The sequence below is a fragment of the Cyprinodon variegatus genome, unplaced genomic scaffold (assembly GCF_000732505.1).
Source record: "Cyprinodon variegatus isolate N-32 unplaced genomic scaffold, C_variegatus-1.0 Scaffold296, whole genome shotgun sequence".
Taxonomy (NCBI): Eukaryota; Metazoa; Chordata; class Actinopteri; order Cyprinodontiformes; family Cyprinodontidae; genus Cyprinodon; species Cyprinodon variegatus.
In genome coordinates this window covers 710,989-729,792 of record NW_015150749.1, presented here as the reverse complement: position 1 = coordinate 729,792, position 18,804 = coordinate 710,989, and the positions used below count along the sequence as shown (strand labels likewise).

Genomic DNA, 18,804 nt, shown 5'->3' with positions numbered 1-18,804 from the left:
CAGACATTTTAGAATAGAAAAAGTTTAAGTCGCTTTGAAACAGTTTTTATATTTATGAAATGCGGAACCAGGGACATTTACACTCAGCTTGATATTGCTTAAGGTGAGTAATTCAGCTAAGAGCAGAGCAAGCTGAGTGCTTTATTACTTGAAAAATAGGTTCAATGACATAAAGTTCAGGGTTAGTCTACACTTCTTTGCATTGAAAGAAATATTTCACCCAAATTTTAAGATTTAAGTCATTTTAATACATTACAAATTACTATTTACTTTTTTTAAAGATAAAATTAACACAAACCTATTAAATAAAACCTCCATGATGCCTATTCATTTGCATAATGAAGCATATTGATTTAAAATACATTGTAATAATTTAATGATATTATTATTATTTGAGATGCATAAAGGTAACCCAGATTATTAAACAATTCAAACAATAACATTAATGTATTTCAAATAAATAAAAAATATTTTCTTAATTCTAAATACATAAACCAGAAATCCATGTATTTTTTGTACGTAAATAAGCTTTACTAAACATATGAATACTACATAATGTCAAGTTTATTTAAAAGGTTTGTGTTAAAATTATCTAAAAAATGAAAAGGGATTTAGGAAATAAAATTACATAAATCTGAAAATTTACATTTGATTTAGTGCACTGTTACTGAGGGAGAAACATTGATGTCCCCAAATAATGATGTAGTGATAGCGAGTTTTCTGTCTTTAGTTTAGGGATCATCTTTTTAAGTTTTTTGGAAATGTCATGTTGGACTGAGCTCTGCATATTTAACTGCCTGCTCTATACATTTGTTCCAGGTATAAAAACAACCGGATTTTGTTTTAACAGCAAAATCTGCATTTAAAAATAATCAAAGAGGCATCTAAACCTGTGAAGGTTACAGAATAGCCTCAGGATATGAAAACCAAACTCTTTGCGTATTAAAGAGAAACGATTGGCCTTCGAACTGCTGTCCATATTTTACAGATTAACTTTTACCACCACAGGAGTTTCTCAGTACCAGTAAAAAGCTTGTTTTACTTCAGGGGTCCTTCATCATCAAATTCCCATCAAAGTCATTAGAAAGGGTTCAAACATTTTACTGGTATTGCACACTGAACGGCACAATCACAGTTTAACATATTAAACACATCTAGAAGAACAAATAATGATGACAACCATATTTAAGCTCATATATTCAGAGTCATTCAGGTGAAAAGGTTACCCTATCCTGTTTTTAAGGGCTATAAATACTCCACAAAAAATGATTCTTATTCTCAAGGCTTTAAAAACATAATAATTTTATTCAGTTCATCCAGTTTGTTTCAAACTTTTGGGTAGAGCTGAGAATAGGTTAAAACTGAGGTCTAAAAAAAAATCCTCAAGGACCTTAAGAAAAGCAAAAATAAAATACTTGAAAATAAGTAAAGGGGATGTTTCAGCCAAGTAATGATGAAACATTCTGCAATTCATTATTTTAACTATTCTCTGCTTTAAATAGAAAACAGGAAAGCAGCACAGGGTACCAATGAGGTTATGCAATATTTCCCCCTGCATGGCTCTGATGTGTGAGGATGGAGGATAGAAATGCACTGACCGTTCTTCCCGAGCCGGATCTCATCAGTGGTTCTCCTGACCAGAATGTAGACAGACCACAACATACAAACTATTGCTATCAGGTGAAACAAAACCGAACAGAAGATCTTTCTCTTCTCACTCTTCGACATGTGCAGCTTCTCCCACTGAAAGAGACAGATAAAAGGTAGATTAAAAAAGATGTTTATGGTTAAACTGAGTCCTCATGAGGGTCCAATGTACCTTGCTTAGAGGTTTGAGTTTGGTTTCCATAATGAAGTCGAATTTACAGAGTTCACAGCAGCGTGTATCAGAGGATTTAATCCACTGGTTGAGACAGGCCTGGTGTACAAAGCTCAGGCTTCCTGTGCAGCGACACGGCGTAATCAGCCGGCAGTCGTCGTCCCCCTCACAGTGGCAGATCCTACACACAATGGACATGTGCTATAATACCTTTTAAAAGTGTTTCACACGCTGAATGTTTTGGCATGTTGTCTAGTTACAGTCGATTTGATAATTTTATTTTGTAAAAGACACAAATAAAAAGCAATGCAAACTTCTGAAATGGATGAAAATATTGGATAGTTTTTAACATTTCCAACAAAGAATCAGAAAAGTGACAGATGTGTTTGTATTCCCTCCCCCTGAGTTAAACACTTGGTGGAAACATCTTCCAGAGCACTTATAGTTGCAAGTCCTTTGAGGTGTGTCTGACAGATTTGTCCACATAGATAAATAATCTCAAAGTCCAGTCCTGGAGGTCTGATTTCCACCAATCTTTAGATGTGACTACCTCAATGCTTGACTACATGAAAAGCAGGGAGTTTAGCCATTTGATCCAGGTATGCAGGGCCAGAGAAGAAGCTAAGAGTTTCAGAGACCACTTGGTTAGAGAATAGCATTTTTGCTCCAACTCAGTCATTACATAAAAAAAAAAACATAACTTTTTTTTTTTTTACAAACTTTTAACTCTGGTTACAGACTCCTCCAGCTATGGCTTTTATTTGGCGCTGGGGTGTCAAACTCATTTTATATCGGGCCACTTGATTATTTTTTTATGGGAGCTGGTTGCATAAATAAAAACTTTTGATTTAATAATTTCATTTACAAAGAGTGCACTGCTCTGCTATAGTCTAAATATACTAACTTACTGAACTGTTCTTGCCACCTTTTCCCTTTAAAAGAAATATTATGACATTATATGATATGCCTTATTTGCCCTTGATTTGCTTGGATTTGGCCCACGGGTCTGAAGTTTGACACATGATTTTGGGTCATATTCCTTTTGAACCTCCACCTTGGTCAAAAATCTTTTGAAGGTTTTTATCCAGAACTGCGCTGCATTTAGCTCCCCCTCCTCTAACCACAGTGAAACATGGTGGAGGTAGCATCATTCTGTGGGAGTAATTTTTTTTCAGCATAAACAGAAAATCTGTTGATTGTGTTAAAGTGATATGCAGCCTTCTTTTTCAGATGTAGTTTTTTTGCCTCCTGTTTAGGCTGCATGTATCTTCATACGTTCACACACTAACCTGCAGACCTCCAACTCAGAGTCATCTGAACAAGGTCCCGCTGTGCCCCCGTTAACCCCGCAGTGGTTCTGTGGGATGGGCACTGACATGTCCCCCTCTCCTGCCCCTCTCTCCTGGTATCTCTTGGTGATGAGCTCCTCACCGTCCTCTGCCAGCGAGGAACTCCCCCTTGAGCTTCGAGACTTAGAGCTCTTCTTCTCCTTCTCTCTGCTTCTGGACCTCTCACTGTGTGAAATTTGGCTCTTTATTGAGCCCCTGATGTTGTGTCGCTTCTTGAGACCACCACTGTCCTCCACCAGAGGCTGGTTCTCCTTCCCTTCATCGGAATCCACTGACTGCAGCTCCATTATCTCCACTTTGTCTTCCTCTGGTTTGTGCCCATCTGCATCTCTCTCCCGGCTGCTCATGCTGCGGCGGCGAGCCCGTCGAGCTTTCTCTTTGCTCCAGCTGCGGGTTTCACGCCAAGCTTCATCTTCAGAGGAGGAGTCTGACTCAGGAGCACCTGAGCACCGAAGACTAGGAGGAACCTGTTTGCGGGTCCTGAAGGAGCGCTCCCTCTTCTCACACAGCTCAGTCTGGTCAGAGCTGAGGCTGCGGTCACTTTGCTCCTGTTTGGCGTTACGATCTACGTAGTCTAAAGTGGAGCAGCTGCTCCTCTTGCGCCGGTGGCGTCTCTTCACATGTTTTTTCTGGACTTGGGCAGATGAGCTCAGGGCTGTGCTGGTGACTGTCATGGCAGAGGGATTTTGTTTGTGCTTGTTGGGCTTGTGTGATTCAGAAATATCATCTAAGCGGGTCAGCTGGCCAGAACTATGCACAGAAACACACAGACACAGATGCAAATGGATATGAACATTAAATGAAACAGAATGGGGAAAGACTGAATGGTATTGAACACATGCAAAAACAGAATGGACTGCACTGGAGTGAACATGAACTGAAGAAAAAAATATTCTGTAGATTTGTGTTTCTTGGCTTTTGAGATATTTGATTTCATGCATCTACACTAACTATTCTTGGGAACTATAGTGGAAACCTATTACTGAAACAGCAGAATTTACTCCATGATTGCATGTTTTAGGGTCCCATTTCACAGGTTTTAGAGCCCCACTTTAGTGTTAAGTAAAAAAAAAAAAGTCTGTCTTCTTTTCTTGACTAGACCACAGCGGGGCTGCATGCAGTCCAGTCCTGCAGATCCACTGTCCTACATACATTCCTGCACCAACTCACTATTAGCTGTAATTCAGCTCTGCTGAGGACTTGCAACGAGCCACTTCTTTGATTCAGGAGGCCAAATGCATCCAAAGGTGGCCAAAAAATATCTCTTGAGGACCAAACCTTGGCATTCCTGTTCTAAACTGAGCACTTAAAATAGTGTTTCTCCTTATATTTCCCATTACAGGTACAAACGTTAAAAGATTTTATTGGGATTTTATGTGAAAAACAAAAATCACATAATTATCAACTGGGTAATTCTTTATATTTGCAAATAAATATCTGGAAACTGAAGTGTGCATAGAGTCCCCCGCCCCCCGCTCTGAGGTGAACTACGCCCAAGACTGAATGTGTTTTCTTACTTTGGTGATGTCCTGTTTTGCCTTATGCTCTACCCGCCCACCCTGCCAGTTTACAGTAACACTTAGGTTCAACGCTTGGTATATCATATCATAACCTAACTTTGTTTAAAACAGTTTCTCAACTTTCTCTGCTCTGAGAACCTTTGAGGCCTCATCCACTGAAGGTAGCTGTTTGCAGTTAATTATATTTAGAGTTGTCAGACTTTGGAGGTCAGAACACAAATGTAAGCAGCACTTTTCAGCTTTCAGTTTTTCATTGACTTTTTTATAGATTATATTTTTCCTTCCATTGTACAACTCTACACTACTCTGTGTTCATCTATTGCATAAAATCCCAATAAAAACTCTGATATAATGAAAAAGTTACATTTATAGACAACAACTTCATAATTTAGCTTCATCTAATACTGGGTTAGCAATCCACACAGGGGTGGGAATCATGCATGTTACAGGTTGCTGTAACCACACTTTTAAATATGCAATGAGTAGAGATAAAACAAATGAAAACATCATTGGGTTAGATTATCTGATTGTAACACCAAATAAATAATTTGTTCATTTATTTCTGGTTCATAATTTGAAAGAAGGGGAAATAAGTATCCAATGAGGTGTGGCACAAATCCCAAAGCTATTCACACAACCGAATCATTGAATCAGAACAATCTGGAAAATTAATATTGATTCTTTTTTAAGTTATTTTTAGAAGTCAGTCACCATTACTATTCAAAGATAGAGTAGAACTGTTTTTCTCTACTGAGGGGATTCTGTTTTCTTCTGTGAAATAAGCAAAAGCCTGAAGTATTCCTGATGCCTACTTTAAGGGAAGCATAGGTGAGATATAAATTACCATTTTACTGCATGTAAGAAAACAATAGAAAGCACATGTTGAAAAAATAGAAACTGAGTCTCTGTTGTGGGTAATGAATCATCATGAAGGGAAGAGAGGATGGTAGATGACAGTGAAGCTTCAGACACTCACACAACACACATAGTTTACTGTTTTCAGTTTTACATTGTTTATGCATTCTTTATGCTGCAAGGAGGCGTTCCTTGGACTCAAACAACACGTGCTATTGCTTTAACAAGCTGTTATTATCCTCTAGACTTTTCCTGACTTTTTGTTTTTAACATACCACTGCCATTTAGCTGCAAAAAGCTGATTTTATGTGAAGTAACAGTTAATCAGAGAGCTGTCTGTCTTACCTGCATATGTCCTGAGCAGACGGTGTTATCGATGCCCTTGAAACTGCATTGCTTGCCTGAAAAACAAAGAATAAAACAAACTGTCTTTTTAAAGAGGCTTTTTCCCTTCAAACATAACAGTCTGTCAGGTTAATTGCTTCATGAGTGTATTATATGTTGTGGGATGATTATATTTATTTGCAATTCCTGGAGCAGAGAGAGCTGTTGAGAAGTGGATACATAAGAAATCTATTAGAAACATAATCAGGGAATTTATGAAACTGGCATTGAAAGCACACGTTTTTAATTCATGGATTTTCATTTATCCATAGTATCATAAAACTCCACCAATCCTGGGATAATTTTTTCCATCATGTTCCAGGGAAAACACACACTTTTCATGTTCATCTATCAGGTGCTTTTTGTTTTCCAATGTAAGCATTTCATTTGATTGAAACCACTTAGCTTGACCCAGCACACGCAAGAATAGCATAGTTCATCATTTATGCTTTAACACTGTCACTGCAGGCGTGGTAGAAATAGCATCATGCTGAAGCTCTGATGCACTTCAGGAAGTTAAAAGAGTAATGTAAAATAAGATCACCTTTCAATTGTCACATTTAAATTGGAAACATCAACCAGTTGATTGGGAGGTTGGCACAGATCGATTTTTTAGCTGCATAATGATCCGTAAACACACATCACAGCCTGATCCAAATGGAAACATTAAAATTAGTTTTACATGTTTGACATTTGCTAAAAAGCCCGGCCTGTGGCCAGGATGCAACCAGTTTAAATAACATATTTTGATTGGTTCTTATACAGTCTGAATAATGCCAGGATGTTACTGGCTACAAAAAAGTGTGCTAGAGGTGAAAATCCCTACATGAAAAATACCCCAAAAATCAGTAGGGAAGCATTCATATATGTTAGCCTGCATGCAAAACTTGTGGAAATGAATGATGACTGGTGGCAAATTAAAGCCTGCAACCTTTATGTGCTTTAATAATTAAAATTAAAAATTAAGTTTAAGCTGTTGCATTTTCTTTACATCCTGAAAGAAGAAAAAGATTGAAATGCGTTTTTAAAACGGCTGTAAGCACATCAGTCATTTTAAACCACCCTAGATATCTGTGAAGGTTTCAGACTATCTAGTGATCTCTTTTAAAGCTCATGATAAATAGTTTTTAAAGCCTTTTAAGCTTTTTTTTTTTTTACTGGATGCTTTTCACTCCTTTCAAAACAAGTGGGCATAAGAAAAGGAAGGGGTTTAAGACCTAAAAACCTTTTTTTTTGTAGCATATGTTTTTTAGAAAAGAAAGAAAAAAACTCAAAGAACCCTGAAATACTGATAATTGTGATTTTTAAGAGGTTGAAAGAGCATCTGACTCACTGAAGGGAAAACACAAAGACATGTGGATGATTCAGTAGTGCAGTAATACATGTGATGTTATGTAAAATTTTTAGATATGTGACCTTGTATGTGCTGATTCTACAGAGATATGTTGTGTAACATATTTTTCTTTGATTTGATGTGAAATATCTGAAAATAAAGAAAACATGACTAATTATACAACAGTGTGTCCTTAGAGAATCCATCTGCACATTAATGCTAAAATAATCTGTTAGATCAGATGAGCATGGAAACAGAAATGTTAATATCTGCAGCTTACCTTGGAGATGTTGCTGGATCGGCTGCCTGAGCGCCCAGGAGCTTTCTTTCCCTGCCATTAGAACAAAACACAGAAAACCATTGGATCCTAGAATAATGTAAGGACAAATAAAGGTGATGTCGGGGTTTTAAGTGGTGTCGGATGCAAATCCGATTCTGGCTTTTAGAGTTGTGTCCTTGGCCCGAGACACATCATGCTAACTGCCAACTGATGGTGGTCAGAGGGCCTGGAGGAGCCTACTGCTCACTTCTCTCAGTGAGCCTTCACCTGCTGCTAGAATATAGCTTGCCACCATCATTGTGTGTGTGAATAGGTGAATGCTTTAGATAAGTCTCCTGACTTGTGATAGAGCTATTTAACCACAGGCCATTCAACCACAATTTAGCCGTAACTCAGATTCACAATAAGATTAAACATTTTAAATGGATGGAGCTAAACTCAGGACATTGTCTGTGTGATCATTGACATAAATACTAAAATATCAAGAGTCAGTAGTAATTCTTAATACGAGTATTAAAATAATCTTACTGTGTTACAAACCAGAAGACTAAATTTGTTGCTTTAACTACACCCAATTTCTTAGCTTTCTTAAAAAAAAAAAAAAAAAAGGTTTATATTTAAAAATGAAATCAGAATCCATAAGCTATTCATAATTGGATAAGTAAATTTATTAAAAAACATAAGACGACAGTGTTTAATCCAGCTGCTTTTTAGCACCTCATGTTTCTGCAGTATTGTGTGCTGCCTGATCCTGCTGTATTTACTGTTTTAAAATTCAACGCCGGAGGTCACATGTCCTCACAATTTCACTGTGATCCTGGCTAAGGCCAGCAATCCTATTAGCTGTTTGTCCCATTCCAGGGGCACCACGTTGCTCATCAGTGTGTGGCTATTTAAAGGCAACTTACGAAACTTTATCTAGAACAGTGATCGCCCAAACTTGACGCTTACACCTTCAGCCCAACGATTGCCTGATCAACTGTGGCCTCAGCTTCTCGCTGCATTGGTTTAGGTTTCAGGACTTAGATTATTACTTCAACATACTTTTACTTCACTCTGGATCATTACAAAGAATTTACAGTATACAGCGATGGTAAAATAGATCAACTCTCTGGTTGGTTTTAACATACATTTCACTCTTTAACAGGTTCAAAATATAACTTCAAATCTAACCTTAAGAGTCCAAACCCACACCACAGATTCCCCTCAATTACTGTCATTTATCAAACAAACATAAAGCCAGATGGGGAAAAAACTAACACTGTAGAGACAAATTGTTCAGGAGCAATTTAGAAGCAGCCCTTTCACGGATCTATATTTCCCAAACTGATTTTAATAACTTGCTATGAAGATCCAACCTCATAATTTTTTCAAAAAATCTTCCAGGAAATGTTGCTTCTAAGCTTCCCTCTCTTCACTCATAATAAACCGAACTATTTAATCTTGCTTCAGAACCGAAGCAGTTTCAATATATACCACAAATAACCTCTTGCTAGCAGCTAAAAATGGAACATTTCCTAATCATACTCATCCTACTGAAGTTAAGTGACGCTTTTGACATAATTTCTTACACTGCCATCATTGACAGACATATCTAAGTTGGTATATTCCAAACTGCCCTTCACTAGGTCACCTCCTATCTTTTCCACCACTCGCATTTCCCCCAACTTGATCCATTCCTTCCCTAAATTCCTCTGTCTCCTCAGGTGTACCCCAAGACTCAGTACTAGGGTCCCCCTTATTTAAATTCACAGTCCTTTGGTTACACTTGAGAAAACCTAACATGCACTTCTACTACTACACCGCTGACTTCCAAACTATACACTCATTAAAACTATAAAATATCCTACCAACTCCAACATCTTAAAACTTAACAGCAATACAGTTAAAGTCCTCTTAATTGGAAATAAATCTTCACCAAACTAAATTAAAGTTTTTTCATCAACATTTATAACTCTTCTATCTCCTCATCCTCTCAGGAAAAGAACATCAATAACATCATTATTTGCACTACCAACGTGCTGAACCTTTATAATCATTTTAAATAGCACACAACTCAAATGCATTTTGCACCACATTTACAGTGTTTTTGCACTGCACTGAACTTTTTCATATAAATGCCCTTTTGCCCCATTATTTAAACTGTTTCTTTTTTCTCCTACAATGTTCACATTCTAATGAATGCTGGACTTTATATTGGTAATGTTTATCTCCAACTGCAATCTCATTACACTGTTGTAAGCTGCAACTAAATTTAGACAAACTTCATTGTCATTTTGTATGCACAGTATATACAAAATGACAATACAGTTTCTCTATGTCTAAGTCTATCAAAAGAAAAAAAAAAACATCCACAAGCTACAGCTCCTTAAAAACATTGCAGCAAGGATCATTCCGAGCTGCACTCTTCATTCAACACATCACCTCGGTCCAACAGTGACTCCACTGGATCCTCACTTAGTGGTGTATTCAGTTCAAATGATGCGTCTATCATGTCACCACACCATCTGTCAGGTCCTCCTCAGGTCCTCCTCAATCCATCTCATAGTCATATGGAATCACTTCCAACCCTTAAATCCAGACACATCTCCTCAGCACTGCTTACTCCACTTCACATCTATACGTTTTAATTTTATTCTTAATGCATTGTCCAGGTAACTTTATTAAATGATTGTCTATGCCCAGTTTCCTTGAGTATCTAGAAAGCTGGACATTTTTTGGAAATTCATTTTAATTTTTTTAGTAGGTGAGCATCTAATTACATCTGGTTTTAAATCTTTCAGAAAATTATGTTGGTCTGGGGCAGCTTCAGGACATATAATAATTTAACTCTATTGATCTCACAATGGAGAAATTTAGCTCTGCATTTAACCCATTCCCTTGGGGAGCAGTGGGCTGCCATTGTGTGGCACCCGGGGAGCAGTGTGGGGTTCAGGGTTTTGCTCAGGAACCCAGAGTGCAGGCTGTGAGGATCGAACTGGGTACTTGCAACCTTCTCAGAGCACAGGTGCACTGCTTTAACCACTAGGCCAACACTCCCTGACTTAGATGACAAGCTGTTATTGATAGAACCACAGTTTCTGCTCTCTACTAAAACATCCTAAGGATGTCACAAATTCTGTTTTCAAACCTTAAGCTCAAACACACTGTAGGAAGACAGAAAAGAAAAGGCTCAGTACTCAAGTTGAGTACTATATATATATTTTATTTTTTTAGCAAAGAGGAGGGGAGTAGAGCAGGGGCGGAGCTTGATGGGGGCCATGGCCACCCTTAGCCAATCATTGGCCACCCCTGTGGCCACTTCTACCATTTTTCCCTCTAATATAAATTCAAAACATTTTAATTTTCATTTATTAACAAGTACTCGTACTCGCACTTGTTGTCTCCCGCTTTATCCGGAACCGCGTCGCGGGGGCAGCAGACTAAGCAGAGACTCCCAGACTTCCCTCTCCGCTGACACCTCCTCCAGCTCTGTTGTGGGAAGCCCTAGGCGCTCCCAGGCCAGTCGAGAGACATAGTCCCTCCAGCATGTCCTGGGTCGTCCCCTGGGCCTCCTCCCGGTGGGACGTGCCTGGAACACCTCCCGAGGGAGGCGTCCAGGGGGCATCCAAAGAAGATGTCCGAGCCACCTCAACTGACTCCTCTTGATGTGGAGGAGAACCGGCTCTACACTGAGCCTCTCCCGAATTACACACTCGGCTGCGAACCGCCCCAGTGCACACTGTAGGTCTTGGCAGGAGGGAGCCAGAAGAACTACGTCATCCTCAAAAAGCAGGGACGAGATCCGCTGTTCCCCAAACCAGACCCCCTCCGGTCCTTGGCTGCGCCTAGAAATCCTGTCCATAAAAGTTATGAACAGGACCGGTGACAGAGGGAAGCCCTGTCGGAGTCCAACATGCACTGGGAACAGGTCCGACTTAGTGCCGGCAATGCGAACCAGACTCCTGCTCCGCTTCTACAGAGAACGGATGGGCCCTAGTAAAGGGCCCCCGACTCCATACTCCTGGAGCACCCCCCACAGGGCAGCATGAGGGACACGGTCGAATGCCTTCTCCAAGTCCACAAAACACATGTGAACTGGTTGGGCAAACTCCCATGAACCCTCAAGCACCCTGCAGAGGGAGTAGAGCTGGTCCACTGATCCACGGCCAGGACGAAAACCACACTGCTCCTCCTGCAGCCAAGGTTCGACAATCAGCCGGACTCTCCTCTCCATCACCCTGGCATAGGCCTTTCCGGGGAGGCTGAGAAGTGTGATTCCCTGATAGTTGGAACACACCCTCCGGTCCCCTTATTATTATTAACAAGTACTTGATGACAAAAACACTGTGGTTAACAATGTAAACCAATATACTAACCTTAAAGATGATAAGTACTCATGCTCTTTTCAGANTTATTAACAAGTACTTGATGACAAAAACACTGTGGTTAACAATGTAAACCAATATACTAACCTTAAAGATGATAAGTACTCATGCTCTTTTCAGAATTAGATTTTGCGTATATGTGGTAAAGAGAAAATAAATGTGTCTCTGCATGTCATCTAGTCTTTGGTGAAATCATAAATAAAATAAAAAACTATTTTGATAACAACATATTAAATAATCAATTATGTAGATATTAGTACTTGTAAATATCCATTTTATGCAAAATTATTATTGACAGAAGTAGGTAAGTAATGACTATGAAAAAGATGTTCGCCCCAAAACTCAAGCCTAAAATAATTTTATCCAATTCACCTTTCATCTAGAAAGCACAGATGTTTAAATATATGCATCTATTTGTTAGCAAATGTTGTTGGAAAGTATAGTTTGTCTTTATTTAGAAATATGGATGTTTTGCTTGGTAATTTTTCTGTTGGAACAGTGTAGATTGACCCTGAGGTTCTGGTGCCTATTTGCCTTTGGCCACCCCTCAGTGTACATTGGTTATTGCCTGGCCACCCCTCAGTGTACATTGGTTATTGCCTGGCCACCCCTCAGTGTACATTGGTTATTGCCTGGCCACCCCTCAGTGTACATTGGTTATTACCTGGTCACCCTTACAAACATTTTCTGGCTGCGCCTCTGGAGTACAGTGATGTAGAAGACTTATCAAGAGTTGGCCAACAAACTGTTAGGTCTTAGATGAAAAACTTTTTATATTGGACCAGGTTGGTTTATATCTATTGGGGGTGTAATGATTCTGAAACTAATGTTGTTTTCCTCTACACTTTGTTCATCAAAAAACACAGTTGAGCTGCAAGTCAGAAAACTAGTGACGTTTTGCCAACTGTTGTTTTCAGTAAACAGCCTGACTATTACTACAGAAAGCCAACAACATTGCATATTGTACCAATTTATACATTTCAACGCCAAGTGCTGTATGTCACAGATTTATAACAATCAATCCAAAAGAAAGGAAATAAACAGTTCATTATCCTGTATTTGTTATGGTTCTTCCCATTTGTTCTGACTCTGAGTTTTCAGTTTTCTGTTATCAGTTGTTTTGTTTTTATTTTCCATGATATTCAAGCATTCTTTAGTTACTCTCTGTTGCCCCCTTGTGCTTGTTTTCTTTCCCCCTTGGATTCCCTCTTGCCAGTTCCACCCACACCTGCTCCTTATTCAGCTCATTAGTCCATCCTTTGTTCTGTTCTCCTTAAATACTCCACCTCTGCAGTCACTCAGTGCTGGTTCCTTCTCATTGCTGTACTCGTCTACTCAGCTCATCTCCCGGTGGCTCCTCAGGCTAGTTTTTCCCCTGATGTCTCCATGGTTTTTGGTTTGTTAAACATTTTAGTTAGATTTCTGGATTCCTGCTCTTTCTTTAACTTCAGTCAACTGAAAGCCATGATATGGTTAAAGCACAGAGCTTTGAAGTTATAAAATGAACGTGCTTTTTTGTTTCATCCTCAAGTAAATCCAGCAGTTGTCACGTTGTGAAGATAAGATAATTATTTAATTTCCAAATTTGCTCTAGTCAGAGAAATTCAGGAGAAATCCAAAATGACTCCAGGGAAATGAAGCTTAATTGTAAATTCTATCTGGAAGACTCTTATCAGCTTCACCTGAACCACCTGGGATGTCTCCAGCCAATCAGCTCGGGGGCCACACCTTCTCCAAAGCCAATCATCATACAACATCTCCCTCACTAGCCATTTGCCCAGCTTCTCTCTCCAGTATACAAGCGAACTTTCACCCACCTCCTCCCAATCTCCTCCTTCATTCCCAGTCTCACTCACCCTCTGGCTTATTCCACCACCAGTGTCCGGGCCCCAAGGGAAAACTACTCTAATCCTTTTCTAGGTTACTCCTCCAAGCTTACGTTGATTCGCCTCATCAAAGTCTTCTGCCAGGGCCCATGCGCGCCAAAGAACTTATTTTGTTATGTCTTTATCTGCTTCTGTCTCCTTGAACCTCAGTCGGCCTCGGTAGCTGGCAGCTCCCACTGAGCTTGGTTTTGGTTTTCCTCTCCACTATCACTAAATGCATGCCTGGTGTGAGGGATTGCAGAGAGTCAGTGAGTCCTTGCAATCAGCTGGTTTTCCTTAGATGAAGAAGGTGATTGCGTTACCTGTATAGATAAATTAGAAATTTTCTAATCGCATCTCTTCTGTGTGAGTCTCTCCAGGTTGAAATGTTGTTTTCACTTTTCTTGGTACAGAGTGAAGGTTGAAGGAGTGAGCTCCAAATTAAAAAAATCAATTAAAAAAAGCTTTTTTTTCACATGAAGCCAAACCATTAGATGAACTCTTTGTGTCTACTCAAAACATTAAAGTTGCACAGAAAATTTTTGCAAACTGCACAAGTACCTCCTATAATTCAAAGTGTTTCCTAGTTTACTCTGCAACAGCAAACCTGTGCATGACAACCAGCACTTCAAATGTATAAGGCAATTAAACACCAAGTGAATACGTCAAATTCACCTTAAAAAGCTCAACACATCTTTTAAGTGCACCTAACCTCCAACCTACTAGGCAGCATAAAACTCTCAGAGTAAACGTTTTACTCTTACCTGAGTCTCTGCTCCTCTCTGGACACACTGAGTCTGAACAGAAGAGACTTTACAGTGTCTGGACATGTGCTTGCTTGTGCTGAGGGGGATTAGGTGGTGTGGCGTGGATCGACGGATATATTCTGGTTCAGCCTCCAGACGCATTTAAACAAGCAGCCAAGAAGTTGGGACTGCAGGCTTTTTTAGTACAAAAAATGTTAGCATTTTAAAAATGTTAGCCTTTTAAAAGCTGCACATTTTTGCAGTTTAAGAAAAGTTCAGGAGGAAGAGCCAAGGAAGGGAACTCTTGAAACATTTTTTGCATAAATGATATTCCACAGGCTTAAGCTTTTCCACTAATAGCCACTCAGAGCACGTGGCAAACAAACAACCCAAAATTATGAATTTTAAGATGCGTATGTAGAAAATAGCCCAAATGTAGAGTCCAGGTTTGAAATTCACATGTAAAAATAGTCTGACAAGGCAAACAGATTATCTCCTTAAAAACATGTATGATAATAGAATAGAATAGAGCTTTAATGATCTCACAATGGAAACCTTCACTTCTGACATTGGCTTTTCTGCAGGAAATATATAAAGTGCTTCTTGTTGGACAATAAAATGAAAATGTTGAAAATGTTCCCATTGCCTGACTGTAGTATTGTGGCCTAAATTGTTGAAATTGGCTATAAAGACTGATAGATAATTTTTATATCAGTAACAATGAGCATGGCAGTACTGCAAATATTAATGTGCACACACCCTTAAGCATTTTGTTGTGATCACCTGCTTGTTTCGTTTGACAAAAAAACAACCAAAATAAAAGAAGGTTTAAAAAAATCTAAAGTGCACAGGGGAGCGGTGCCTCTGTCTGCACTCTTCTGGGAGGATAATGGAGGAGCATTAGAAGGTAGATTGGTCCCAGGATCATTGAGCAAAGGTACACACTGTGAGGCATTTCCAAGCAAATGCTTTTGTTTTCCTGCTTTTATGCGCCAGCCTGGAAAGTGAGAATCGCTTCGTGCCCCATTCAAAAACTAGAGAGGACATGACATCACACATGAAAATTTCTACATCACAATTAAGGTTTATGAATACTGACATGGTGTTGTACAATACAGCCAATGTCACCTCCATGTAGAGTGCATGTTATTGTACTTTGTTTATTTATTTGCATATGTGTATATATATACGAATATATATATATATATACACAATTTTTTCCAATGTATTATACCATATGTTTACCATTAAGTACCTTTTAAAAACTTTATTAAAACTGAAAATTGTCTGTAATTTTTTTTAATATTCCCTTCTTCATATTTCTGATTTTTAATTTTTTTTGTTATTTACCTATTAAAATAACATTAATATTAACATTATTGATCTGGACATTAATATTTGTGTAATTTGGTCCTCATTTATTTTAGTATTAAGGTGTTCAATTGGCCAAACAGTTCTCTCTCTGTCACTGCAATCTTCTCTGCTTAAGATGCTTGCTAAAAGTCCTTCCCAATAGTCCTAACATATTTAAGGCCTATGGTGTTTATGAATAACTTTTACATGATGTAAAAAAAAAAAAATCTTAAGATTTGAGACATGTCAAGGTTTTTCTACAATGGTATCACAAAAAGCTACCTTTAGTCTTATGAGTCTTTATTAATTGGGCCCCTGACCATAAAGGGGCTACGTTGACTGCACTTAGAACTTTCCCTCCCACAATGTTTGGGTGATCCACACCGTAACATGAACAAAAATGCTCACAGCATGTATTTTGTTTATTCTCACTGAGAAACTTATTTTTCCTATTTTTTGGTCCTTTACTTTAGCCTTTCAATAGCCTGCCAATGGGATCAGGTACATTTGGAGGGAAAAGAAAGACCTATAACCAGGGAAGTAGGACAGGAAGTTATTTTTAGTCCATTGTTGTCCGTGAATTGTCTTCGTCTGTTTAAAAATAGTTTTAATCTCTGACTATTGACCTGCTTGAAAAAGGGTAAACCCTGTTGGTACATTTACGGAAGCCCTAAAAATGTAACAGTTGTATTATCCAACTGTCTGATTTTTCCGACTTCTTTCTAGAACTTTCAAAAACCTATAAAGCCTGAAGCTATTATTCATGTTGCAACTGTGAAACAAAACAAAACACAGCACACAACCTTGGACTACAGTCTGATCTTAACATCAGTTAAGTCATATCAGTAGGAGTATCAAAGGTGAAAAATAGATTTGTTTGTAAAAGCAGAAATGCATCTTTTCACTCTAGACATGATGAACTTTCTCTCACTACCTTCACTCCATCTTCTCTGCTGCCAAACAAAAGCACTTTGCAGCCTCATGCATTTTTAATTTAATGTAGGATGATATGAGGTTACAAGAATGGAAATGAAGCAACACAGGATCATGTGGAATTCTGTGACATACTGTGGCATACTGGTTCCATTTCCCTCTAAGTTTAGAAAGGATAAAGCAAGACTTGCTGTCTTAACAAACTGTAATATAGACACATGGAAACTATAAATAAAAAGAGCAAATAAAAGCACATGCCGGTCATAAGTCAAGTATTAAAGTACTAGCAGGTGATATTAAAGAGTAAGGTAATAGTAATTTATTCACATTTCTATAATAATAATAAAAAAACTTGCATTCTTTAAAAAAAACAATAAAGCTTTAAAATCTGACCAAAGTTTAATTATTTCTAAGACAAAAAAAATGTGCTCACAGCTTGCCTGACTTCTACTGATGTTTGAGCTCCAACAGTCACGCTCTCACCTCATTCTTGTCTTTGGACCGAGGAGCACTCTTTCCATTTCCGGCCGACTCTCTTGCGGGGACCACAGTTATCTGCTGTACTGGCATGCTTCTGTTTCCAAGCAACGCTTTGGTGCTAGTCCCACAGCATTCCCATCATGTCTGCTTCCCCCCGGATCCCGCTGCCCCGTCCGCAGGCTGTTTTTAGAAGAAATATAATGCCTGTTCCCGGATTGTTCTCCCTTAAGGGCTCAATCCGGATCATCAGAAGCAACGGAGACAAAATGGGATCAGGTCACCGAGGCAACAAGAAGATAGCTCTAAGGATGATGGGGTGTGAGGTCGTCATGGCGACTGGGAAGCTACTCAACAGTGTGCACAGCTTGCTCCTCTTCCTCCCCCCGCCTGCTGGCAAAGGAACAAGAGAGGAAGAGTTGAGAGTGGTAAACAAGAAAGCAGGGAAGAATGTGTTGTTGTGACATGCGTTTCTGTGCAGTGTCCATCCTGAGGAGGCGGGGCCTGGATTTTGTCGTGCTCCCTGTGTAGCAGGCATAAGGTCCACGAGGATTAAGGCTTAGACTAACCTCAATCTCCTCCTCTTACCACTGGTGTTACTAATAAGCTTACACAACTTGTTCACATGGACAGCACTCAATAAGTCTCACACACACTCACACAACTGCTTCACTAGTTGCAGACTCCCTGCAGTGTAAGCACTATGCTGACAGACGTTAAAACACCTTGTGTCTTCTGCCAGGTCAAAAAAGGCATGTTTGTCATCCAACTGGACACAAAGAGAAAAAGTAACACAAACAATGTGGATGGCCATATTAGGAGTGTGTGGATGTAAAGGTTAATCCTGTTTTACAACTTCCTAAGGTCATGAGGATTACGATTGATATAATAGGAAACTGGGAGCGCTAAAGGAAACACCAATGGTACTGAGGTTAAAAGGCACACTGTCGTAAAGAAAAGATCCCAACAGGTTTATCTGTTTTAATGGTTGCTTTTTTATTGAATATTTAGCAAAAAAAGGTCCAAAACTCCTATGAGATAAGGTGATAACTTTTGCTTATCACTAGGTTGCTTACACCTAATGTCTGCTTGACTTAAATTTTCAGTTTGGTTACTGACAGTACAAGTACAAGTGCAGTACAAGTGCTTTAGCTAACCCTGCAGTTTAGTCGTACAGTTTGATCAGTAGCTGCGTGCAACGATTGAAAAAAATCGCACAGTGTACGCCTTAAGCCTTCAACTTGTATGTTAGATCCAGTTCAAACCAGTTTATTTAAGGAGGTATTCCCTTTGATCTCATCCTTCATTTTAGATGTGATTAATATATCTCTGTAACGGGGATATGTACCAAAGGTTTTTAAGGTTGCTGTAATTAAACCTTTATTGAAGAAACTGTCTCTTGACCCAGATGACTTGGACAATTATAGATCTATTTCCAATCTTCCTTTCTTATCTAAAATTCTTGAGAAAGTAGTTGCCAAACAAGTCTGCTTGAACTTTTTGAAGAGTTGTCTTGTTAGATC

The 18,804-nt window shown here is 38.9% G+C and overlaps 1 protein-coding gene across 1 annotated transcript in view; it reads right to left on the bottom strand.

The window, feature by feature from the left end:
• march1 (membrane associated ring-CH-type finger 1) overlaps positions 1 to 17,663 on the bottom strand; it is a 21,581-nt gene extending 3,918 nt beyond the window's left edge. The window contains exons 1-6 of the mRNA XM_015383889.1: positions 17,288 to 17,663; positions 7,541 to 7,591; positions 5,889 to 5,944; positions 3,109 to 3,918; positions 1,820 to 2,000; positions 1,599 to 1,743 (exon numbers count right to left, since the gene is read on the bottom strand). Coding sequence (XP_015239375.1) covers positions 1,599 to 1,743; positions 1,820 to 2,000; positions 3,109 to 3,918; positions 5,889 to 5,944; positions 7,541 to 7,591; positions 17,288 to 17,374 — 1,330 coding nt within the window. The 5' untranslated portion in view covers positions 17,375 to 17,663. The remainder of the gene's footprint in view (positions 1 to 1,598; positions 1,744 to 1,819; positions 2,001 to 3,108; positions 3,919 to 5,888; positions 5,945 to 7,540; positions 7,592 to 17,287) is intronic.
• Positions 17,664 to 18,804: the final 1,141 nt, after the last annotated feature.